This window comes from Balaenoptera physalus (assembly GCF_965194825.1).
Source record: "Balaenoptera physalus genome assembly, chromosome: X".
Lineage (NCBI taxonomy): Eukaryota > Metazoa > Chordata > Mammalia > Artiodactyla > Balaenopteridae > Balaenoptera > Balaenoptera physalus.
Genome location: NC_138903.1, coordinates 68,943,670 through 68,969,817, shown reverse-complemented (window position 1 = coordinate 68,969,817; position 26,148 = coordinate 68,943,670). Strand labels below are relative to the sequence as shown.

The following is a 26,148-nucleotide window of genomic DNA, read 5'->3' as shown; positions in this document are numbered from 1 at the left end:
TTCTTGATCCACCTCCTAGAGTAATGAAAATAAAAACAAAAATAAACAAATGAGACCAAATTAAACTTAAAAGTTTTTGCACAGTAAAGGAAACCATAAACAAATCAAAAATACAATCCTCAGAATTGAAGGAAATATTTGCAAGCAAAGCAACCAACAAGGGATTAATCTCCAAAATATACAAAGAGCTCATGCAGTTCAGTACCAAAGAAACAAACCACCCAATCAATGAATGGGTGGAAGATCTAAATAGACATTTCTCCAAAGACGACATATAGATGGCTAAAAAGCACATGAAAAAATGCTCAACATCACTAATTATTAGAAAAATCCAAATCAAATCTACAATGAGGGATCACCTGACACCAGTCAGAATGGCCATCATGAAAAAGTCTACAAACAATAAATGCTGAAGAGGGTGTGGAGAAAAGGGAACCCTCCTACACTGTTGGTGGGAATGTAAACTATGGAGAAGGTATGGAGGTTCCTTAAGAAACTAAAAATGGAGGTACCATATGATCCAGCAATCCCACTCCTGGGCATATATCCAGAGAAACCATAATTCGAAAACATACATGACCCCAATGTTCATTACAGCATTATTTACAGTAGCCAGGACATGGAATCAACCTAGATATCCATCGACAGAGGAATGGATAAAGAAGATGCTGTATCTATGTACAATGGAATATTACTCAGCCATAAAACAGAATGAAATAATGTCATCTGCAGCAACATGGATGGACCTAGGGAATGTCATACTGAGTGAAGTAAGTCAGAGAAAGACAAATATCATATGATATTGCTTATAATTAGAATTTTAAAAAAGGGTACAAATGAACTTATCTACAGAACAGAAATAGAATTACAGATGTAGGAAACAAATTTATGGTTACCATGGTGTAACGGGGAGGGGGGGATAAAATGGGAGATTGGGATTGACATATACACACTACTAATTATAAAATAGATAACTAATAAGGACCAACTGTATAGCACAGGGAACTCTATTTAATACTCTGTAATGGCCTATATAGGAAAAGAATCTAAAAAGAGTGAATATATGTTTACATATAACTGATTTTCTTTGCTGTACACCTAAAACTAACATAACACTGTAAATCAATTATACTCCAATATACATTTTTTAAAAACTCAAAATGGGTTAAAGACATAAAAGTTAAGACCAGATATTATAAAACTCTTTTTTTTTAAACATCTTTATTGGAGTATAATTGCTTTACAATGGTGTGTTCGTTTCTGCTTTATAACAAAGTGAATCAGTTATACATATACATATGTTCCCATATCTCTTCCCTCTTGCCTCTCCCTCCCTCCCACCCTCCCTATCCCATCCCTCTAGGTGGTCACAAAGCACCAAGCTGATCTCCCTGTGCTATGCGGCTGCTTCCCACTAGCTATCTATTTTATGTTTGGTAGTGTATATATGTCCATGCCACTCTCTCACTTTGTCACAGCTTACCCTTCCCCCTCCCCATATCCTCAAGTCCATTCTCTAGTAGGTCTGTGTCTTTATTCCCGTCTTGCCCCTAGGTTCTTCATGACCTTTTTTTTTTCTTAGATTTCATATATATGTGTTAGCATACGGTATTTGTTTTTTCTTTTTCTGACTTACTTCACTCTGTATGACAGACTCCAGGTCCATCCACCTCACTACAAATAACTCAATTTCGTAGAGAATCCTAAAGATGCTACCAGAAAACTACTAGAGCTAATCAATGAATTTGGTAAAGTAGCAGGATACAAAGTTAATGCACAGAAATCTCTGGCATTCTTATACACTAATGATGAAAAATCTGAAAGTGAAATTAAGAAAACACTCTCATTTACCATTGCAACAGAAAGAATAAAATATCTAGGAATAAACCTACCTAAGGAGACAAAAGACCTGCATGCAGAAAATTATAAGACACTGATGAAAGAAATTAAAGATGATACAAATAGATGGAGAGATATACCATGTTCTTGGATTGGAAGAATCAACATTGTGAAAATGACTCTACTACCCAAAGCAATCTACAGATTTAATGCAATCCCTATCAAACTACCACTGGCATTTTTCACAGAACTAGAACAAAAAATTTCACAATTTGTATGGAAACACAAAAGACCCCGAATAGCCAAAGCAATCTTGAGAACGAAAAATGGAGCTGGAGGAATCAGGCTCCCTGACTTCAGACTATACTACAAAGCTACAGTAATCAAGACAGTATGGTACTGGCACAAAAACAGAAATATAGATCAATGGAACAGGATAGAAAGCCCAGAGATAAACCCACGCACATATGGTCACCTTATCTTTGATAAAGGAGGCATGAATATACAGTGGAGAAAAGACAGTCTCTTCAATAAGTGGTGCTGGGAAAACTGGACAGGTACATGTAAAAGTATGAAATTAAAACACTCCCTGACACCATACACAAAAATAAACTCAAAGTGGATTAAAGACCTAAATGTAAGTCCAGACACTTTAAAACTCTTAGAGGTAAACATAGAAGAGTTTTTGACGGAAATCGCAACAATATCTTTTTCAATCTGTCTCCTAGAGTAATGGAAATAAAAACAAAAATAAAAAAATGGGACCTAATTAAACTCAAAAGCTTTTGAACAGCAAAGAAAATCATAAACAAAAGACAACCCACAGAATGGGAGAATATATTTGTGAACAATGCAACCGACAATGGATTAATCTCCACAATTTACAAACAGCTCATGTGGCTCAGTATCAAAAAAACAAACAACCGAATCAAAAAATGGACAGAAGACCTAAATAGACATTTCTTGAAAGTAGACATACAGATGGCTAAGAGGCAGATGCAAAGATTCTCACCATCGCTAATTATTAGAGAAATTCATAATAGCTTAATTTTAATAGCCAAAAAATGGATACTACTCATATGTCCCTCCACAAGTCAATAGCTAAAAGAACTGTGGTACATCCATACCATGGAATACAATTTAATGGAAACATACCCTCCCACTAATATTTTATTGATAGTCGTGTAGATCTGATAATGACTTATCTTAGAAGCATTATGCTATTGCAATACTTTATTATACTATGTCTCATTTTTATTTTAGCATTAAGGAAATGCAGTATTTTCATTGTAACACCCCCTACATCTTTATCCAGAGGCCTGTTGCCACTTTTGTCTTTAAATAAAAATTGCTTGGTCCTGTGAAATGCAGGATTACATTTCTATCCAGTTAATTTGGGTTATTATATTCTTGGTCATCAAAATACTCATGGCTTTGGGAACTTGATTTGGTAAATATTCATGGTGTATTAAGAAGCATTATCAATACTGTATGACCTCAACCACATTTTAAAAATGTATGCTCAGTTGTGTGTAGACATACACAATGACTAGAACTCAAACCATACACTGCTTGTGATTATGAATATTTTTGCATTGTCTCTTGTGTTTTTTAATTTGCAATAATATACATATAAACTTTTAAAAGTTGGAAAATAAATAAATGTTATTTAAAAAGTGCCATTCTTCCCCACCCCCAGTCAAGTAGGAGAAACATGCATATGAACAACTAAACTAAAATATAGTATAATATGTGTGTGTGAAGCTTCATCTCTTTGTTAGTATCAGCTAGAGCCCTCACCCACTGAACAGCTCTGAATCTTAACTAGCCAAGGGCTCAGGGCAACTGCCCTAATTCAACACACCCAACGGACTGCTGAATGTGGCTACGACAACTGAAGGTAAACACTGGATCAGTTTATCTTAATCCCCTATGTGTGGTGCTAGAGCCTACAGCACCTTTTTGAAATGTGACACCCCATCCCTGCTCCAGCATCATGAATGTTACAGCTACCGGAAAGAATCATGGTGACAGTTTACAAAGTGATGGTATATTTGCCAAATAGTTCTTTCTTCTGCTTGGCATCACAGTTTGAAGAAGATCCAACCTGAGTTTTGAAAACATAGTTATTAATGTAGCATTTAAATACTAAGTACTTGGCCTGTGCATGAATTCCTATAAAGAAATCCAGATAAATATCTGTATAAATGCAGTAGTGGGTAACTTTGCTACTTCAACTTAAGTCTTACTAGGTATGCTTCTTTCAAGGGGTAATTATTTGTTGGTGTTTCTATGAAACAGTTTTTCCTAAAATTTACAAAATTCAATAAAGCAAAAATCTAGTATGATTAGACATTAGAATAATTGGTAAGAGGTCACAAAATCTTCATGTCACAAAAGAAATATGAAAGTTCAATTTTAGGCAAAATTTAAATAAAGGCAAAATACTAAATCATCAACACTTTCCAAAAACTAACATAAAAATGGGAGACTGAATTATGTATTTAATCAAAACATCTTTAATTTAAAGACATTAATTTTGGGACTTCCCTGGTGGCGCAGTGGTTAAGGATCCGCCTACCAATGCAGGGGACACGGGTTCAAGCCCTGGTCTAGGAAGATCCCACAAGCCGCGGAACAACTAAGCTCGTGCGCCACAGCTACTGAGCCTGTGCTCTAGAGCCCGCGAACCACAACTACTGAACCCATACACCATAACTACTAAAGCCCGCATGCCTAGAGCCTGTGCTCCACAAAAAGAGAAGCCACCGCAATGAGAAGCCCACGCACCGCAACAGAATAGCCCCCACTTGCCACAACTAGAGAAAGCCTGCACGCAGCAACAAAGACCCAACACAGCCAAAAATAAATAAATAAATAAATAAATAAATAAATAAATTGTAAAAAAAAGACGTTAATTTTATCCAATAGAAAACACGATTTTATTCCCTTCTTGTTCTAGTAAAATTCTGAATTATTTAAACAATTTTCTACATCTAAAATATTACATTATACTTTGTCATGTGCATAAGTATGTGATCTTAAATCCAAAATAAAAATTCTGTTATGTTTCACAATAACAGATATATGATAATTTGATAAAAGAGTTCAATGATACAACTTGTACTATAATTTCAAGGTTTTCTATTATATTTAATTTCAAATTTTGTAACTCTTTTAGGTACTTTGAAAAATAAATCCAATATACATGTGCACATTTCAACTAAGTAGAAATATCCTATCACTATTCTCTGAATACCTGCTCACTATAATTCATGTTTACATATTAATGTGCAGTACAAATTTGTAAACACAAACATATGAAACTTTGAAAGGAAATAATACCAGTCTTTTTCCTCTCAATATTTTATTGAAACGTCATGTTAAAAGTTGGCCAGCACTACACATGTAAATGGTTTTAATACTGGATGTGTTTAAAACGTTCTGTATATTTATTTGTTCTATGTTTACATCTAAACCATGTTTATTTGCACAGTTTTAATACAAATTATCATTTAATTGCAGACCAAACCTAAGGCACCTATATCAAAGCAACAGCCACCAATGCCTAAGCTATGCATTTGGTTGTTTTAAACTGCTCTAATAAACATGTTAAATTCCAGTAAAATCAACTGGTAAACTGTTGCTGTATGCCAGGATATTATTGTTATTTTGGCTAAATAAAGATTTTTCTGCACAAAGGCAACATATCCCTAAATTGGAGTATAAACATTGTACTTCTACCCTGTCAATTCAATTCACAAAATACAGTACATGCAATTAGACATTTCTAAGTATATTTAAATCTGCCTTTCCACACAAGTATATGTAATTAATAATATAAGTATGCAATGATTAGATGTTCTTCATAGCATACTTTATTTTGAGAAGAGGAGGGAGAAAAAGCAACATAGTATAAATTATTTTAAAACAAAACTAAACTAAAACCCCACTGGTTATATAAATTATAGTGTGACATCTGGAATTTATCAAATTGCGTATTCAAATAAGGAAGGTATTTGTTATTGAGGTTTAATAAAGGGATAACAACTGTGTATTACCCTACTATATACATGGACATATAGCACTATTGTCTCAAAGCATCTAGATTTGTCATTAGAATATTTGTATATTTTTGTAAAATATATTTTACATATTTGTACAAAACTTTTATTTCAATTATGCTTTGGCTTAGCATTCATCAGTAACTGTTAAAAGATACATGTTACCAGATTTATGTGCACCGTGATTTTCCCCAATGTGCATACTATAAATGATTAGGATAATGAAAGGGATATCTTCCATAATGTCCAATAAAGATGCTTGTCTTTATTCATTGTTGGCACTTTTACAAGTTGTCATCACATAGAACTCTGATCATTCAAAGACTGATTCACTGATTCATCCCTTGCTGATTCTAATTGTTCATTTCTTTTTGTGCCATAGACATACTTAAACCTCACAAAAGAAGAATGAAGTCATGTCTACTCCTAGACTGTATGTATAACCCATGCCTAATAGCAGTGAAATATCATGAATATCTACCTTCATAGCTTGAAGAAAATATAACTCTTTATTTTTGTAATACAGTGGATAGGAGCAATGATATTAATGTTTGAAGACTCTAATATTATGTAATCTAGAATTATGTATTAGAATTTGAAATGTAATGTCCAGAGGGCATAACCCCTCTGTTTAATGAAACAAATAACAGTTTTGATGTTCTAAGTTTGTTACCTAAAGTTATATTTTGGTGAGTAAAACGTAATGAATAGAGGATTTATCCACTTAGACATATGTTCTGCAAACAGGCTCAAACTTGAATTCAAGCCCTTGATTTCATCTTGACTGTTCCACAAAGTAGAATCTTTCTGACATGGGAATTTGACTATAGGTCTCAGCTTGACTGGAGGTTGTGCAAAGATAAGGCAACATTCACTTATTTCCTGACTCAATGTACAAATTTTACAGAGTTGATGAAAAGTTTATTTTCTCTAGATTTATTTGGGGTAAGTCATATAACTAGGTCAGGTTAAGAATCAGATTTTATAAATCTAGATAACTGAATTAAAATGATTTCTTTTGAATGGGATGAAAGGGTGGATGTATATATATATGGTCAAACCAAATGGAAATACCAGTTTTAATTATTAGACTTGGGAGTCTACTAAGTATCATTTGGCCACTTTCATTTGCTAACTATTTCATACCTTATCTAACTAGAGTGGCTTTAGATTTTTGTAGGTTTTTAAAGCAAACCTAATATTTAGTTGACACAGTTGAAATTAATATAATTCCATAGCATTTTGTTTTTTATTCCATAATCATAGCCTCAATTTACCAAGTTACTCAAGTTTTGCACCATCCTATTGGGTAGTAATAATTTATTTAATATAAAATAGTAAGGGCACTAAATACAAATTGTGCATGAATTAGAGCTGTTAGCAAGTTACTCATCTGTTTCCTGCAGATGAGTAACTTGCTCAGAAAATAGGGGACTGCTTATTGAACTTCTTAAGGTCTCTCCCAAGTCTAATTTTCTATAAAGATTTTCCCTTGGTTACTTCTTCTTTTTCAATTAAAAGTATGAAATGACAATTTATGAACATTATTTAAAAACAGCTTAAAATAGATGTCTAGATTCTAGCCTTTAAGTTTTTGCCCCTTAATATAAATCACCTTTACACATATAGTTCTGTATTATCAATTTTATATGGGTTACATATAGAAAAATTATCTGAAATATAAAGTATGGGGTATATGTACTTGAGCAGCTACAAAATTAATGCCGTCCCTTAAATAATCATTAAAAAGTAACCCAGAGATTTTCTGGATTTTGCAATCAAACACTTTATGTTGTTAGTTGCTAAGTATCTGCCATCAGAATAAGTTTCACTATAATCTGATGTGGGAGTTTCTGCTTTAAAAAATCATAATTTATTTTAGTGGTAAAAGTTAGCCTACAGCTTTCCTGTTTTGGAGTAGACAGAAATAAAGTGTACTTTCTACTTTAATCCTTGATTTGATAAATTTGGGTAGTACAGGCTTTCTGCCTCAAAGATTTTTATAGCAGGTACCTAATTAGTCTGGGCCATAAATAATATTTCATCTTGACTAGAATACTCAGTTTGAATGTAACTATGTGCCGTTCTATGCCTAAGCCCAGAAGTGAAGGGGCATATCATTTTAATACATATATAAGAAGGTATATTTATAAGGTACATTTGAGAGGAAAAAACATTTTGAGCAAATAAATAATAATGACATGCTCTCCCTAATATGTGTTGGAAAACTTTTAAAAAGCAGTTTATCAGTGTGTTTAGTTTGTTAAGTCATACCATTGTGATATGAAGGGCCCTGGCTTAATAAATTGTAGAGCTAGTAGCATGAAAAATTAAAATTCAGTTCATCTTAAGGATACAGAGGTTATATATAGGTTATACTTAACAAGTCTTTTCAGAAAATTTAGGACCAGGTGAAAGGAAACTTTTCAACTTCATAGCCTAAAATAAAGTCTCATTTATGTTACACTACTTTTGTCCAATTTACCATGATTGACGCAGAGGACTGAAATTAAATTGTACCATTGTAATGATGTTTTCATATTTATGGATTCAAATATATTCTCTCCCTTCAAATCATAACTTCTCAGTCTTTTTGGAGAGCTACAACAATTTGTTTTTGTAAACTGTGTATATAAAATACTGGGTTTGTTAAGGACTAAGTAAACAAGCATCATCTGAGAATTACCCAAAAAATAAAAGAGAATAAAAGATCAAATTTATTTAGAATATTTTGCTTCTCATTTAATCTTTGTGTTCCTTCAGGATTAAATGGTCCTCAGGCTGCAAATATTAATATTAGAATGTTTATGTCTTTATTTGTACCTTAAAATTGAGATTAGTAGTTCCTTCAACAGTAGAGTATAAAAGTATAAAGCAAATGAACAATGAAATTTTTTCTACAGTTACTAGATAGATAATTACAATGAAGCCAATATTCATAGATAAAAACTGTAATTGTTTCACTACCTTCACAGGAATTAAATCCACCTTCCTTTGGTCACTGTCAATATGCAAGAGGCAGTTGATGTGATAAACAGGCTGCACTATAATTAGAGATTTCATCACCTGAAGTCACTTTTCTCTGGTAATCTACCTCATCAAACAATATTTATTGAGTATCTTATTTTGAGGCCTAAGGCTACTGTAATCAGCCTTCTTACGAACATATCATAAGGCACTTTAAATGCAGAACAGAGGAATACCCTCTGATAATGAAGCTTTTTAAGCCCATTAGCTCTTGACTTTTTTTGGCTACAAATAAAGAAAATATATGCTTACATGTAATTGTTTTAGGAACTTGACTATTCCATTAAAGGCAATGGTTAATTTTTGGATACCAACGAGCATGATTGCATTTGCCTTCTATTAAAGAAACTTGACTGTTGTCATTCACTTTGAGATGGTTGGTAGCATTTACCAGTCTAGATGGCATGGAGAAGTTGTACCTATAAAAGCCATAGGAAGGATGGAAAGAGCAACCAATTGCTTCCTGGGCAATGGGGTTGGGTGATAAAATATTTCCAGGTGCCTGTAATCCATACAACATTTGATTCGAAGAATTAGATGCTTGTTGACACTGTCCATTGAAGTCTTCAGATGAAACGTATTTTGAATTGGTGGCCCCCAAGGAAGATAAAATGGGAATTTCCATCATGAGTGGGGCTAAAGACTGAGAACTGCTGCTGCTTGCTAGCCTTTCAGGAGCAGGCAAGACAAGAGGCTGCTGTCGCCAAAAATTAGTTGGGCAAATCTTGTAGCAAAGGGGCAGGTTGATATTGTGTAGGTACAACTCTGGACAGGGCATTCCAAGGGAGCTTGTAGGTATGTGAAATGTTGGAGGGGAGCAAGGTGGAGAAAGCAAAGAGTTCAAAGGAGAGGGAGCCCCTCCACTAGAGGTCGCTGGAGATGAGCCATTGCTTCCACCTGTGAATGACAATTCAGTCAATGAACAATGAACTAAATGTTCCTACTGAATCAGTAATCATGTCGATAACTATCCCAGCTTCATTCTTAGATTAGCTGTCCTTGCAAGTTCACAGTTATTTTAAGTTCTTTGGAAAAGAACATTCCTCTGACCAAAATTGAATACGGTATCTCTACTACTACCACTATTACTTTTGGCATTATTATTATGTATCATGCACTGAGCATTCACTATGCTTTAGAACTATACTAGGCACTTGAACAACATTTATTCAGCGAATTACAAAAGAAGCCCAATTAAATATGATCCAGAGCCAATTATATCTTACAAGTAAAAGCTGGTTTTTTTAACCATAAAAAATTACTAAAATAAGCACTTGATTAAATTGAACAAATTGGTTTTTCTGAGATTTTATAGAAAGCTTCAGTCTGATTAAAAAATCAGTGCATATGAAAGTAATCTTTATAAATTAAAATAACATTTAAATATATTAGGTTTTTTCTTATATGAAAATCATAGATGGGGAAAGTTCCACAGTGTACTATATCAAGAGTAAAAGACAGTTTTGCAGGTAAAAATACCAAGATGAAAATGAAAGTGTTCATATCAATGTTGCCAGGTGATCTTTTATGGTTGCCTAGCATCTACTAAAATTAGGGATAGATATAAGGTCCAGGAAAATCTAGACTTTACACCTTATATTTGTAAGTATTTAAATTTTTAAAAATCTGGTTATTGACTGAACTTGATCAAATTTTGTGGGGTTTTTTTTTCAGGTGCTACTGTTTTTCTTAACTATTTTTATATACAGACATAGCCTAATCCTTTATCAACAGCGTGGCAAATATATTCTATAATTAAACATCCAAAAGTTATTTTAAAAAACTGGTACCCCTTTTCTTTGCAATTTGAGAGCATTCTCGACATTTTAAATAATTAAGAAAACTGTGTATTTTAAATTATCAATTAATGATCATGGTTAGCGTTATTTTTAAATTAGTGCACCATGTGTTGACTCGGATATTTTAAAAGCATGCTGCCTAGATTCTATTAAAGTGATACTATCAAATAAGTGTTCATATTTTTCTATGCAACTCTCTAAACCAAATTAATACAGTCAACTGAGTGAAATATTTCACTAAATGATTAGACTTGATCTCTTCACATTTCAATTAGTTGTTATGGTATCATGTAAAATTCAAGCTAACTATAATGTGATGGTAACCTTCAATTAATGTTTAAAGACAAACAACTTTAATGGAGTAAAGACAAAAGGGTAAAATGATTCCATATTGCTCACAAATAAAGATCTTCTATTTATCCTTAAATATCAGAGTAAATGAAGGTATGCATTCTTCCACCAGAAAGCCTGCATTGTCAAATTATTATTTAGTCATGTAATGTACTACCTGAGAACAAATACCTTGCAAATATTTTAAATGCTTATGGCAATTAAACTAATTGCCATGGCTTAGTATTGTTTTCAACATTTATTTTCCCTAGTCACAACAAAAGGAAAATTAGAGTCAAGTGATGATGAAATTTAATGGGAGTCATTTTTATCATGTGCTGAAAGTTTCTCATAAAATATTTATTTCAATATCTAATATGTTTGCAAATAAGACCACTAGTGCACCACAGGCAGATCCTAAAGAATATGAGATAGTGAGATGCTGAAGAATCCAAGTGATTTCTATAGCTCTCAGGATGTATGATAACCCAAGAAGACACAAGTCAGTAAATCCACCATTACCACGTTTATGCTCTTTTCCTTCTTGACAGTTACCCTCCCTTTTTGCTTCTTACCTCCTCATCAGGATAAATATACACCCACTTGATTTTAAACACACATTTTCTGGCATGTACTTATCCACTTGTGTAGTATTTGTACAGAGGTTCTGGCTGTTGTTATTTCATTAACATTTAAAAATAAAAATTAATAAAACTTTTCTTACTTTGTGTGTCTGCACCAAAAGTTTTAAAATCCAAAGTGAGAGAAGGCCTCCATGGGTAGGTCTCTAAAACCCCATCCAATACACCTCTGAAAAAGAGATTCAAACTTTAGCAAGTCCAGAATGCAATTCCTGAAAATAATAATTTTTGTAAGCTTTTGAGTTATTTTGTTATAGTTTTTAGGGGTGAATATCTGAAATGTTTTTCTTTTATAGATAGACTTCTGAATAAAATTCCCAGTGATTATTCCCTGAATAAAAACCTAAGAATCTAGAATAAGCAATATCTTAAAAGTGGGTTGGGGAGGGAGTGGGAGGAGGCAAGATTTTGAAGACAAAACGTCCAGGTTTCTTTCTTACTACCTATTTATTAGTTACAAAATTTAGGGACTCAGTCTCTGAGCCACAGTTTCCTTAGCTGTTATACATGTGAAAAGGGCTATATAAATATTAGATGTGACTGTTATATCGTTTACCTGTTTCTTCCGGGATCTCTAAATCCTTTAGCAAAAGGATTCCTGTCTATTTTCAGTTTGGTAATCTATGGATTCAAAAGAGAAAGAAAGATAAAGTCAGTGCCCTCAGTAAAAACACTGCCACTGTTGCTTTTAATGGTTACAACAGCCACACAAGTTTTCAACATGTAATATGGCATGTTAAATAAACGTAAGCATATTGCTAAGTCAAATTTGGAATGTTTTATCTCCTTTCTCTCCTGACACTCTTTGTTCTACTCTCCTTTCTATCCTTTCTAACACAAGATCCACACAATTCATAATCAAACTTGCCTTGATGACAATGCAATAAGGCTATGAATTTCTTTTTAATTGTGGAAAATTCAATCCATATAGTACAGCTTCACTCTTTCCCTAAAGTTTCTCTGGAGCCATCCCTGCTTGCCTGGGACTTAGTTGGCTTTACCTGCTGGTTTTGGTAAGCTGTCACCGTGGTGAACTCAGTTTCTTTAAAGGAGAATGTTTTAACCCCTTCAGCAGGCAGGGACTGAATCCGGGACATGTCGACCCTGCTGTCCTGCTTCATCACGTGCACACGGGGCTTGTACTTGTGCATGGACTGCAGAATGATCTGGAGGAGAAATCAATGGTCAAATGCTGCCTAGTAATTGGCTTACCCTCCCCCACACTGGCTCCCTCTCATCAGCACCCCCAACCTTCCCACACAAAAGTGAAGCTAAACCAGAAAGCCTAGGCTAGCCACACACAAGGACTTTTCTTTGCCATTTGGCCCTGGACAGAGGCCTTCAGGCATAAGGGGTTTCAAGAACAGGGCACCTCAGCACACCAAGAAGCAGTGATTCCATTTCCAGTTGGGGTCCTTTCCTGCTTTCAAATGTGGGTGACCATGTGATGTTCCCAAGTGTTATTGGGATCTGACTGCCTGCCATAAGTTCTCTGGGCTTAGGTAACCGATGGGAAACCATTTGACATCCCCCACCTCCTAAGCCCAGGAGCATCCTTCTTACTTTTGTGGCTGGCACAGGGCCAGGCCAGGCAGGGCAGAGTCGAGGTGCACCTGGGAAGAAGGTTCAAGATCTACGTGACTTGAAAAGGCCTTCCATGGGGACGGGTTGTGGAGAAGATTTCCACCATACCATGTCACACAGAAGGTGCCCATCAGGGGAAGGCAATCAGAGCCCACAGTGATTGCCAGGGAGGCTGAAGTGCCAGAGAGCTCAGGGAAGCATTCCCTTTCACTGTCCCAGACCAGGCATCCTGGCTTTAAAAAGTCTCCTTTGGGGTTTCCCTGGTGGCGCAGTGGTTGAGAGTCCGCCTGCCAGTGCAGGGGACACGGGTTCGAGCCCTGGTTTGGGAGGATCCCACATGCCGCGGAGCGGCTGGGCCCGTGAGCCACAACTACTGAGCCTGCGCATCTGGAGTCTGTGCTCCGCAACAAGAGAGGCCGCGATAGTGAGGGGCCCGCGCACCGCGATGAAGAGTGGCCCCCACTTGCCGCAACCAGAGAGGGCCCTCACACAGAAACGAAGACCCAACTCAGCCATAAATAAATAAATAAAAATTTAAAAGGAGATTAAAAAAAAAAAAGGGCTCCTGCTTTAAAAAAAAAAAAAGTCTCCTTTGGTCCTCAAACTCCTTTCACTCACCATCCCCAACCCCCAGCACTCTCAGATGCCAAGTAAAAGTCACAAGAGCTACTTTGGCCACAGGCCTAGAACTTGGACAGTTCCTAAAGACTACAACTAGCACATCTGGGAGACACCTCCTTGGCTTCTCCAGGGTGACCCTCCGGCTGACACCTTGGCATCCCCCTCCTCTCCTCGGGACAAAGGATTGCACACACTTACATGGCCTTTGTCGTCCATCTCGTTGTTGGTGAGTTTCACGCGATCGAAGCTGATGATCTGACGCATCCATGTCTCTCCCGAACAAGGCGAGTCCGGGTGAACATAGAACCTGGGAGTGATGCATGAGTGGTCTGTATTCCCGGCTACCATCCACTGCGAGCTGTGATACACGTACCTGAAAATGCGCGGAGTGTGGCTTTAGGCGCAGCAGACCAAAGCCAGGAGCAGGGGCTACCACGATCCGGTCCTAAAGGCCTCGGCCAAGGTTTGCCTGCTAATCTCAAAGGCAACTAGTAAAAGATACAACTTCATTTCCAAACAGCGTTCAGGGATAGAAAGCAAACTGTAAATAAGCATACGTCATTAAAATGTAGTGAAGTGCCAGGGCAAGTATAATGTCATGGGATTTCAGAGTCTGGTTTTTATTTCCTCACAGAAACCGCAACAAAAATTCATCTAACCCGTTTTACCGAGCAGAGACGCCCGAAAAATCCTCCTGTCCTACAAGCGTCAGGGGAGAAGCAGAAGGGTGAGGGAAAGTGTCTGTGCAGCCCACCGCCACCAGACCAGTAGTCTTGGAAGCCCCTTTGTCCACAATGTTTTACATCAGAATACCCTCAAGGAACTCTGCCCGCTGCGGCCTCGGGGCTGATTTTCGCATTGTCTTCAATCTCAACCGCTAAATTATGCGCCGAATTCCCAAGCCAGCTCAAACGTGATAAGCAGCTTGTTCTGCTATTTCTGGGCTACGGCCCCAGCAGGCTCTTGAGCCCAGCCTTCTTTTTGCCCCTCACTCCCAGCATTGGGTGCGTTGCAGGCTGTTTCCTAGAAAGGCTAGACACCCACTTCAGTCGAACGCTCACAGGCCGAGTGCTGGCGGCTGCCGCCCAACCCCCATACCCCTGAGCTAAAGCGCTGGCCGACCCGAGCTTCTGGGCTGCCAGCAAAGAAGGGCCTCTTGGCTTTAGATCAGTTCGGCCACTTTTAGCCTGCTTTAAGTAGAGAGCTTACATCAAGAGAAAGGTTACTTTTATTCTCCGGGACCTGGCCTCTGCTTCAGGGTAGAGGCTAAGGAAGGAAGGAAAATAGACTTAGGCGAGATAACTGCTAGACTAGCTTTGGATGGCAAATCAGGGCATCGCTCAAGGACCCTGCTGCTAAAGTAGCACATCCCAGAGCCCGGTAGGGCCCCAGAAGCCCAGGCATTTCTCCCCAAATTCCTTTAAACAACTTCCCTCCCAGATGCCTGAGCCAAAACCCTCTGCAGTTTGCAGAGCCAAGGCTAGAGCAGTGGGTAGGCAAGAGGTTTGGGGTACACTGAAGCACCAGCTGGAACCTGTGATCCAGGAGTGAGAGGAAAGAAGAACAAGCCTGCTTTTCTCTCAGTCTGAACTCCCTGAACTCCAGTTTGAGGGAGAAAATTCAACTCTCAAAGCCCACAGGAGAGCAATTCCCCCTACCATGGTAGAGTTTTCAAAACAGCACTCTCAGGTTCCATAGATATGAATCCCCATTCCCAGCCTGTGGTACCCTCCTTTGGGCCTGGTTACCTATAGCGTTTGGAATCCACCGGCACCACATCGATGGCCACATAGTACTGTTTCCCTGGGTCCAGTCCTTTTACCTTGACCCGAACAGAGGGGAACATCCTCCTGTGGGAGAGAAAATAGCGACTGACCTGGGCGCTATTAGAAACGTTTGGAGCCAGGTGGGGTTGGGGACAAACGAAAAGTAAAGGAATAAACAATACTCTTCTTATTCTAGACAGGTTCAGTGAATGAGATTTGCTACATGAGGAAAGATTGTTGGTTACATGTTTGATTGAACAAACTCAGGATTTTTGAGTGGATCAGAATATCCTTACCACAAGGCTTTGTCCACCCCACTTCCTATCACCACCATAATAAAAAGCTATAGAAGAAAAAGTAGGAAAGAAACAGCTGTGCCCCTCCCCTGAGTTTTCAGCGGTACTTTCTGTGAGGCAGATTTGGGAAAGACTGAAATTAGGAAGATTCACAGACACAAAAATTACCCAGCTGATGTGAAGAAGCTGCCGCACAGGAAAAGGTGGAAGAGGGAAAGCCCCACCTCAAATTGACCTGGGCTCAGGACAGTGGGCTGGGAGCCTGCTAGATGGGATATTGTCCACTGATAACTGTGAGGCATTAACAGAAAGGCCTGGGCATAGCTTAAGATGTGGGGGTGGCATCTGGCACCTGCCTTGGGAGGTCTAATTTTTGTCATATACTACACAGGCAGGAGCTGCAAGAATGAGTTCTTGGAATCAGGGTGTACAGGAAAGAAAGGCCGAGCCACTAACATGGGCCAGGCAAGGCCTAGTCTGGTCGATTGAGAGGCACTGGCTTCCAATACCTGTCTGGGGTGGGGATATGGAGAGAAGGGTACCAAAGCATAAAACTGGAGGCACCCATCTTATGAGAGCAGAACATTAAGTGCCTACTGTGTGCGGCCCTTGAACAGCTTGGGCAAAGCCGAACCTGCCCGCCTTGGTAATGATCATCTCAGTTCCAATGTCATGAAATCTCTTCCACAGCTCGGATCCTTGAAGCTCCACTTGGATAGCATCTTTTTCTTCCAGACTCCCGAAGCTGTTGCAGCCGGCGCTGCCTCCTCCACAGCCTGAGAAAGTAGTTGCTAAGGGCTCTGTCTTGGGTCGCTTTTCTGCTGGACACAGAGACGCTGAGAGTTTGAGAGAGCTTCGCAGTTCCCGCGCCCCCTTCTCGCTGACGCCTGTCTCAGAACAGACCGGCCTTGTCTCTTCCCCGGGAACCTTGGCGACTGATCTCCAAATTCCCCACAACACCCACTCTGGCCCCCTGATGGAGAGAAAGGGGCCCAGGTAGCGCCCTGTGAAATGCATGACCCTTCTTCAAAGTTGCCCATCCTCATCTCTCTCGGAGACTTTTGGTCCCTGATGCTGAATCCCCTTGGGACCTGGGTCCATGTCCTGCTTCCTACCCCGAGAAACAGCCACCCTCTGGCTCTCAGGGCTTCCGGGAGGTTGGAGAGTCTCGCTTCATAAATCTGTGGGGACCCTCCCCTTCACCGCAAATGAACCACAACACTATGGGCTGAACTTGGAGGCTCTGAAACTTCCCCCTACAGCCAGATGGCTGAGGTATCCCCGCCGCCCCGAACGCGGCCATCGCTGGGCCAAGCCATCCTTTGATAGGGCTAGCCGCCCTCCTGCAGCGACGCGGCGCCAGTCTGAGACTTTCCGATCCAGCAAGCCATGGTAGCCGGCGCTGGGGTTTGGGCCGCGGTAGGGGTACTCACCAGGCTGCTCGCTCTTCCTTCCTGCGGCGCTGCTCCTTCTCTCCTCCTCCGCCTCTCCACCCTCTTTCTCAAGCAGCTCAAGTTGCGCCTCCTCTCTTGTGTCTCGCAGTTTTCTTTTGCTGGGTCTCCCCACCAAGGCTTCCACCGAGAAGGCGTGCGCCCGAGAGCTCAGAGCCATCCCTGGAGAGGGTGAAGAGAACGTACTCTGCAAAGTTTCAACCTGAGCTGGGTTAGGGAGGGAGAGGGTGGGAGGGCGCAGAGGACAGGCAAAGGAGGGAAAGCGGGAAAATCAGAAAAAACTGAAAACTCAGAAAACAATTTCTAAATCTATATTCAGGGGGGAAAATGTGTGTGTATATAATTTTTATATATACGTATAGATTTTCTTTGAATAGACAGAATGAAAGGAGATTAAACTGGATCCAGAGTCCTCTGGAGTCTAGTCCCCTTTCCCTTTTCTCTCTTCTCCCTCCCAGTGGACATGTGCGGAACATCAGTCCTCAAGTCCCAGATTCCCGGACCTGGCAGAGCTCAGAGACTGGCAAGCGCGGCCCTTTTAGGGAGCGGACCTGCCCCTAATGGCGGCTCAGGTCGCTCGGATTGGGAGATACTGTTGCATCGGACTGAGTGAATACCCGGCTGGTCGTAGCCTCCACTGTTTGTTTTGGAAACTGTTGGAAGCATAAAAAAACACCGTGACACTTCAGAGACTGACAGGGAGGGGGCGGTGGGAGTGGGAGGATAGAAAGGGGTTGGAGGTTGACTGGAAAGGGGCTCAGGATAGTCTAGTGGGGAGGAGGGATACACAAACTTACTGTTTTGCATTAAATTGTGAAACTAAAAGACATGCGAAGTAATTGCCCACGGTGGGGGGGCCACTTTTCCAACAAAAGTGAAAATATTATTTAACCAAATCCAGAGAGGTGTATAGGGGTCTTTTGCTCTTAAGTGAGTACGCTGGGGAAACAAAGAGCAGCACAAACTTTCTGGGCCTGTTTGTTCTACAGTCTGGGTCTCAGACTAAGTGGACCCTGTGCTACTCTGACCTCCCTATCCAGGTGGGGAAGTAAGAGCCAGTGCAGGCAGGAGGCTCCCAGATAACCACTTTCAGTGATAAAGAGCAAACCTGGACCTTCAATCCCTGCCTCTACTGGAGCCCAATATTCCCCCACACAGCCTCTTCTTACTCACATGACTTAATCAGCAAATACAGCCCAAGAACTCCAGGGCCACCAGCAGAGCACCAATCGGAATTGTGCTCCCAAGGATGTGACACCTCAAAATGTTGTGCTCAAATAATTGATTCCAGTGTATCCTGAAATATCTTCCTGGGCTAAGTTTTACTTTTCCTTAAAATGGATAAAGACACCTTCTTTATGTCAAGAAGAGACTTGCCTACCACTTCCAAGGAGCATGTTTATGCATGCAGATGTGAGACGCCTGCCTGTGTGCTTAGGATTTGGTCATGCGCTTTTCATCAGCAATAAGAAATCAGGCACCCCTGGGCTCTCTTGCAAACTGCATCCGAATTATTGACATTTTCACCTTTTCAGAGAGCTCAGCTCTCTCATGTGTACTGAACTAAGCTGTAGTTAATTCCTGTTAACTTTTATCTGAGAGTAAAGTGATTGCAAGCCTCAGAACCAGCTTTGTGATCTGTTCAGCTGCCAAAGCACTGGGCTGTCAGGTACTGGGGGCATGAGGGATGTACATTTATGATAGAAGTTCATTTTCCACAGCTGAAAGACTCTTTTGAACATTCTCTTTATTTCAGCCAGAAACACCCATAAACCTTTATAAGAGATTCTTCAGCCCACATGGAACATGCAGAGAGAGAGGCTCTGGGACCCACAGATGCCCACATTAGAAAGAAAATAAAGTTTTTTTGGTTGACAATTGGAAAATCCTTACAGTAAAATGTTGATTTTGAATTACCAAAAAATGTTATAACTAGGAACATGAAGGGAATTTATCTCTTGAAAGAAAAATAAATTTGTGGTTAATACAAATTAAATATATTCAAAATCTATGGAGATACAGAGGATATAGATGTGCCTTAAGGGATATATGGTTTATAAAAGCTCTTATTGAATATGAAATCCGAACTTGCTTTAAGGAGATAGAAAGCGATTTTTAATTCTCTAATAAAAATTCTAATATTTTATTAACCACTATAAATAGGTATGTGAATTAACACATGCACAAAACAAGGTTGGCCCTGAAAATATTGCTTCTAATGAACTGTATGTGCAACAAAGTAGATGTTCAGATTTAAGCTAATGTATCTGAAAGCATTACATTTCTCAGATATTTATGGCAGGTCAAGGGCAAAGATTCATGGCCTCTCTAGTTTTCTATATAGGAAATATGGGTTACTTGAAGAAAAACGTATGTATAAAAGAAACTAAATCTGACTGGAGGAAAAAAAATCCCCTGTGTTCCGCAGTACTTACTAATCAAAGGGATGATGTCAAACTCATATGAAGGGATTCCAACTGTCACTTTTAATTTACAAAAGAAGGAGTGAAACACATTAAATGAAATATATAAATATTTCAAATATATACCTATATTAAGTATAAATAAAATAAAATAAAATGTTTTGAGACTGGTTGATACCTAGTGCCACACTTTGGCAAAAGTACAAGCAACTTCATGATAGAGATCATTTCCTCGAATTGTTATTCTTCTTACTCTCCCTTGATCCTCATTCCCCATGGTTAAGATATTTTGGCATACTTCCAAGCTTGTAGAATGTGAGTCTGAAATAATTTGCTTATGATCATTTTTGCCATTTCTTGGGAAAAAGCCTACCAACGTCAAGAAATGCAGAGAGGCAGTTTCCTCACAACATCATTTGAGTACCCGAATTCCACTTTGCCTGAACTAGCTAAGTTGCTTACATAAATAAATCATCTTTGCTTAAATGAGTTTCAGCTGGGCTTTCATCACTTGCAAGCAAAAGAATCCTGACAAATAGACTCATCTTGATAAAAATTTGGAAAATCAACTTTTTTTCTAGTTCTTCTTTCTTCCTCCTCCTTCTTCAATACTACTGGTTCTGTGAATTGGGAAATTGCATGCTACCCACTATCCCAGACTCATAAAACCTGGAAGAAAATTTGACTTTCTACGCAAATTACTAGGACTATGATAACTGACAAAAAGGAATAAGGCTCAAGCAGTATAGCACTTAGGAGACAGACTTTGGATTCAGACTGACCTGATTCAAATTCTGACTTTGCTACTTTCTATCTGAGAGACCTTACACAAGCCTTTTTTTTTTTTTTTTTTTTTTTTAACATTCAGTCTCTTTCTTCTAAACTTTTGTTTTTACTTTTAATACCTTCATCACAGGGTATGTTTCTGTAAGTGTATATATCTGAGGGTTAGTGAAATAATATACACAAACCATTTAGCATAATGCCTGGAACATAGTAAGCACAGCTGTTTTCAACATTAAAGAGATGATGGAGGTTAATTTCAAGAATGTGTTAATCTTTATGTTAACTATACAATTATAAATCCTTTGTGGCCAGACACTAGAAACAGAAGTTTATGCTAACACTGGCACACTCAACTTTTGTTTAAATCCTAAAGCAGATTCAAAAGTTCAGAAGTCTTTAAAGTAATAACCTTCCTTAAATTTGAGAACCATTTTAATAAATTAAGCTAGTGAATTAAACAAAAGTATTGCATTTGAGTTTCAAAGATCCATGGAAAATACATCTGTTAGAATACATATTCTGATCTGATTTTATCAACTTGATCCTTGGAAAGATATTTTTGCTATTTTAGAAATGCAATGTAAGTGTATGTCCTTCTTATAGTAGTAGATAAAATTTATTAATTACAGGCCTCTAACATATAGCTGTGTTCTCACTCCAGAAAATTAAGAAAACTGGTCTAATTAATATTAAAAGTAATTCTCACACTGAATCCTTCAACTTCTAATAAGCTTACTTCAATATAATCTTTCAAGATTTCAGTACTTTAATGCATCTAGCAATTCAATTATGCATGCCAAACTTTTTAATCCATGTTCTTAGGTAGAGTGGAAGAAAAAAGAATAGGGAGACAAATTCTTATCTGTGTTCATTGCGTTCTCATGGTGACGATTGGGAAGTTAAATGCTTATTCTTGAAAAAAAGTTAGCTGAAGGAAAATTTATTCCTTTGAATTTAATCATGTCATGTGTTCATCAGATGTCTGTTATCAAATGATGAAAGCCTTCTTATGATAATGATTATAACATTGCTTTTGGGTTCATTATGTTCCTCATTCTCACTGAATTTTATATCAAAGGCATGCAACTATTTTTCCCATTTTCTTCTACTCAATTTATAACTTATGGCTGGTGGGTTTTTAAAAAAATGTTGGATCTAGGAGCTTTGCCCTCAGAAATATGAGGACAATTTTTTTCTTGACTAATTTTGGGCAGAGAAGATGAATGAAATAAAAATAAATAATAAGCCCAGATGTGGCCCTACTCTATAGTGATCTGGTAATTGCCAGAGTAGGCATTGCATGTCCAATTAAAGGCAGCTGGGATTGACATCCAGCTGGTCCATGGACAGATCTTTAGGAATCAGCTGCAACTTTAAGCATCTGATGATCTCAGATAGTATGACAAAGGGTTAAATACAATCTGAATGCTGCTGAAGGGTTTGGTTCAATAACCTGCTCAGCCTGCAGGGCTGGGAAAGACACCACCCCTACCCTAGAGGGGCAGAGTGAAGCTCACAGCAAGGCCAGTATACAAGGCACTTCAGCTGGAAAACAGCCAGGTCTGTGTGTGATCTCGGACACATCTCCATGGGTATTTGTTTCATTCTGCAGTCATTAAAGCAGAGGGGAGGATATTAATGCATTTGCCTATCCTTTCTTACTCAAAGGATATATATTTTTTTATCTATTGTATGTTCCTAGCTAAAAGACACAGCTCAGAAACAGAAAAGTTAAGAGTTTTTTTCTTAAATTTTGAGTGTTAATCACAATGTATCACTTGCAGTAGTGTCTCAATGTGAGAATTTTCTTGCATTTGAACTCTGGCTCAGTTTATTGCTAAAAAGCAGGAAATTGCCTTGTGTATCAAGGGAAGGCTTTGCCTGGTAGTTTTTTAAACACCAGGTTTCTGTAAAAATAAAGCAAAAGATATTTGTTGCAATGTCCTAGTATTTCAGACGATCTACTATATGACATAATTTTAAAAATCAATATCTAACATCTACAGAAGTACTGATTGATAGTGAGAAATATTTGGTATTAGGCTGAAAGATTTTCCCTAAATCCATCAAAACACGAAAGGTAGGCAAACACCTACCCTGCCTATGCTTAAAGCCAATCTATGCTACTTTCACCCACTATCTTCCTTCCCAGGGTTCCTATGTTAATATTACTAGACAAAAGCTGCTTCTGCATGAAATAAATATTTCTAGAGTTAGGACACCCTGATCAATACTTCCAAGGGGTAAAATGGCAGGCCTTAATAATAAAGCAATAAAGATATACAAGGAAAGATACAAAAGAGGAACCACTGAAAACAACAAGGATCTCACTTTCTGAATCCATAACGTTTTAATACTGGGGGAGAAAGAGAGCGTGAAGGAAGGGCAAAGTCAATGGCTACATCTATTGACAAATGAATGCCAGCCTTTAATAAACTGGGTCCACAGGACCATGATGTACGCCCTGGAGGCAACTCACTCTGGTCACTGCTCAGTTAGGGGACCGACTAAATCATCTCAGTGAAGCCAGTTAAATAATTGCCACTTCTCAAACTTCAGAATTTGTACCTCCAGTCTAAAACTTGACTCACCTGACAGCACCAAAAAAGTTGATAGAAAGTTGTAATACACATTTTTGTGTGTTTTATGATGATGAATACAGAGTCGTTTAAATTGTGTGTGTGCATATTTCTCATGGAAAGTGATTATTGAACTTTTTCAAGGCAATGATGCTAGTAACTCTTTGGAAAACAATTGGATTAGGAGGTTCAGTGTACTAGCATTTTAATAAATACCAAAGCACTTGGTATCACTTCACAATTGTTTTCCATTCTCAGATTATGGTCCTTGTCTGATTTATTTTATTACAAGGAGATGAATTTTTAAAACTCTACCTTAAAAAGAAACCTAGTCATTACTTTCCATTTTGGCAAGCTTAAAACTCTACAGTCATTTTCACTGACACACACATACATCCTCTTCTCTTTTCCTTTGTCTAAGGATTAGCTAGAATGTCTTTTAATGTTTTAATAAGCTTTTAAGGCTGGAAGAAAATTTTCACAATAAGCATTTTTTATATGTATGTGTTTTTGTGTGTGTTTGTATTTTCAAGTAAGAATGTCTGAGGACATACGTGTAGAGAGTGATATGAAGTATTTTCAAGAGTGATTTCTTTTTTTTTTTTTTTACAGATGTTCCACCCTCCATTCCCCCTCATTTCATTTTGCCATTGAAAAAATTTAAAAGTCAGTTTTGAATGTTTTTTTTAGGTGAGAGTGAGTTTATCCAACACAGATTCTCCATTCACTTTTCCTCTAGATGATGTCTTGATAAACTGTTGCCACGATAGAATGTCTGGGCTTTCCAAGGCACCAGAGCTGGCTTGAGTTGAGCATCTTGGTTTGAAAGAGGTCTCAGTGCATTTTATCAATTTCTTCTGAAACAATAAGCCAGCCTAGGTCAAACAACTGTTATGGAGGCATCTACTGATAGAAGACTCAATGGGTCTCAGTTTCCTTGTGTCTCTCTGTGTCTCTTTCTTGTGCCACTTGAATTTTTCTTTGTGTATGTTTCCGTCTCTCTCAGTCTCTGTGAATCAGTTTGTGTCTTTATAACTCTTTTTCTCTTCCTCTTTTTCTCCCTCCTTTTTCTGTTTAGTCGTCTTTTCCCCTCTCCCTTTCTGTCTTTGTCCCTTATATTCTTCCCCTATCAATAACCCCAGAATGCCTCCATAAGTAGGAGGGTGTTGTACAGAAGCAACCGTACCACCTTACAGCAACCTCCTTAACATCCTTTTCACTCAGATGCCTTCTGTAATCACATTCTCTAGCTTGAAAGCAGGTATGTGAGTTGTGTGGTTGTGTGTGTGTGTGTGTGTGTGTGTGTGTGTGTGTGTGTGTGTGTGTGTAGGTTTACAACACAGTGTCTTAACTAAAGCTCTGGTGAGAAAAAGCAGGAATGAATAAAAGAAAGTGTCTTTTGGCACACACTGCTGCTCCTTCCCCTCTCCCCTGGGGGTGGTCAATGCCACACATTTTGGGGTCTCAGGCCTCCTCCAGAGGGTGAGGGATTAAAGTCAAGTGAGTGCAAGATGAACTCAAAAAGTCAGCTGGCTCAATGATCTGGAGCTCCTTGGGGAAGAGCCTGGGGAGAAAGTATCACAGTTCAGAGCCCTCCTGCCACCTCTTAGTGCTAGACACTTACCACTCAGTATACTTCTCTCAGATCTGCCCTCATCACAGGCCACAGTCTCACCTTCCAGCAAGGCATTCAAGCCTCTTCCTTTTGCTCCCTTGCTCTCTAATCTGCCCTACATGAATTCTCCTGGGTCTGGAGGCCTTCCCACAGCGACCCTGCCTAGGAGAAGGACTATTACTGGGTCATTTGGGTGTCATTGCATACCCTCAAAAGACAGGCCAAGTCTAACCTTTATTCATTTTAAGAAGATTAACATTCCACTTCAGGTCCCCTGAGAAGTAAAGGTTTCAGGATTCTTGTTACATAGCCCCCAGTTGAAGAAAATGAAACCAACAATTATGACTTTGCTGGACTTCCCTAACTTTATGTACTTGCCTAGTGATAGTTAACAGGAAATGCAGATGCTGAGATGAATCCTTTCCTGTAAGGCGCCCAAAGAAAACCCGAAGCCTGACCAGTAAGGCAGGGGCTTTTACCTAGTAGGCAACAAGTTGTTGGTCTCTGTGTCAAGAGGCCAGGCTTTCCTCTGGTCTGAAAGCTGTCTCAGGCTGGGCTCATTCGCTCCATAGATGCCAGTACCAGCTGTCTCCAGAGTCCAGAGGAGAGTGGCCTGGAGCCAGAGTACAAGAGAACACGATGTTCTGGCCCCCACTGGCCACAGCTGCACTTCTACTTCCTGTGTTGGATTGGTCCTGCACCTTCTTCCATGCAGAAGACCTGCTTTGACTCAAGGCCAGCCACAATAACAGTCTGTGATTTCAGCCTTCAGGGCAGCAAGGTTTCGGGCTCCCGGCCTCTTTCCTCAGCCTCCCTAGGCAGCTTGCCCGGCTGTGCTCTGATCTGAGCTGCAGGCAAACGCTTCTTGGGAAAAATACCTCCGAACCACAAGCAGATTGACCATACAAACTGAATCGGCCCATCTCCGCCCCCAGGAGCTGGAAAACCCTTTTCAAACCCCAATGAACAGCAGCTCAGCAGCTCTGCCCGCGGCGCCCAGCTCGCGCAGTCGGCTCTGTTTCCCGGTGGTCCACTAAGGGACCCATTCAGTCTCAGCGATTTCACACAGGCGCCCGATGATAGGTGCCTTGGACAGCTCAGAAACTCTCAGGAGCCATGGTCCCTCCTCGGGTCGACCTCACGCGCACATATCAAAGCCCTACACTTCCCAAAGGAAAGAGTCAGTATACATATATATAATATATATTATATATATTATGTATATATATAATATATATATATAATATATATATAATATATATATAATATATATATTATATATATATTATATATTATATATTATATATATTATATATTTTATATATAT

General features: G+C 39.0%; 1 protein-coding gene across 1 annotated transcript; it reads right to left on the bottom strand.

Moving 5' to 3' along the window:
• Positions 1-6,050: 6,050 nt before the first annotated feature.
• Positions 6,051-23,795, bottom strand: TBX22 (T-box transcription factor 22). The gene is made up of 9 exons (XM_082447417.1): positions 18,592-23,795; positions 17,401-17,580; positions 16,602-16,788; positions 15,654-15,755; positions 14,104-14,278; positions 12,702-12,866; positions 12,257-12,321; positions 11,784-11,869; positions 6,051-9,827 (listed from the first exon to the last, which is right to left on the bottom strand). Exons 2-9 carry the CDS (start codon positions 17,576-17,578, stop codon positions 9,214-9,216), a joined length of 1,572 nt encoding a protein of 523 aa, XP_082303543.1. The 5' UTR covers positions 17,579-17,580; positions 18,592-23,795; the 3' UTR covers positions 6,051-9,213.
• Positions 23,796-26,148: the final 2,353 nt, after the last annotated feature.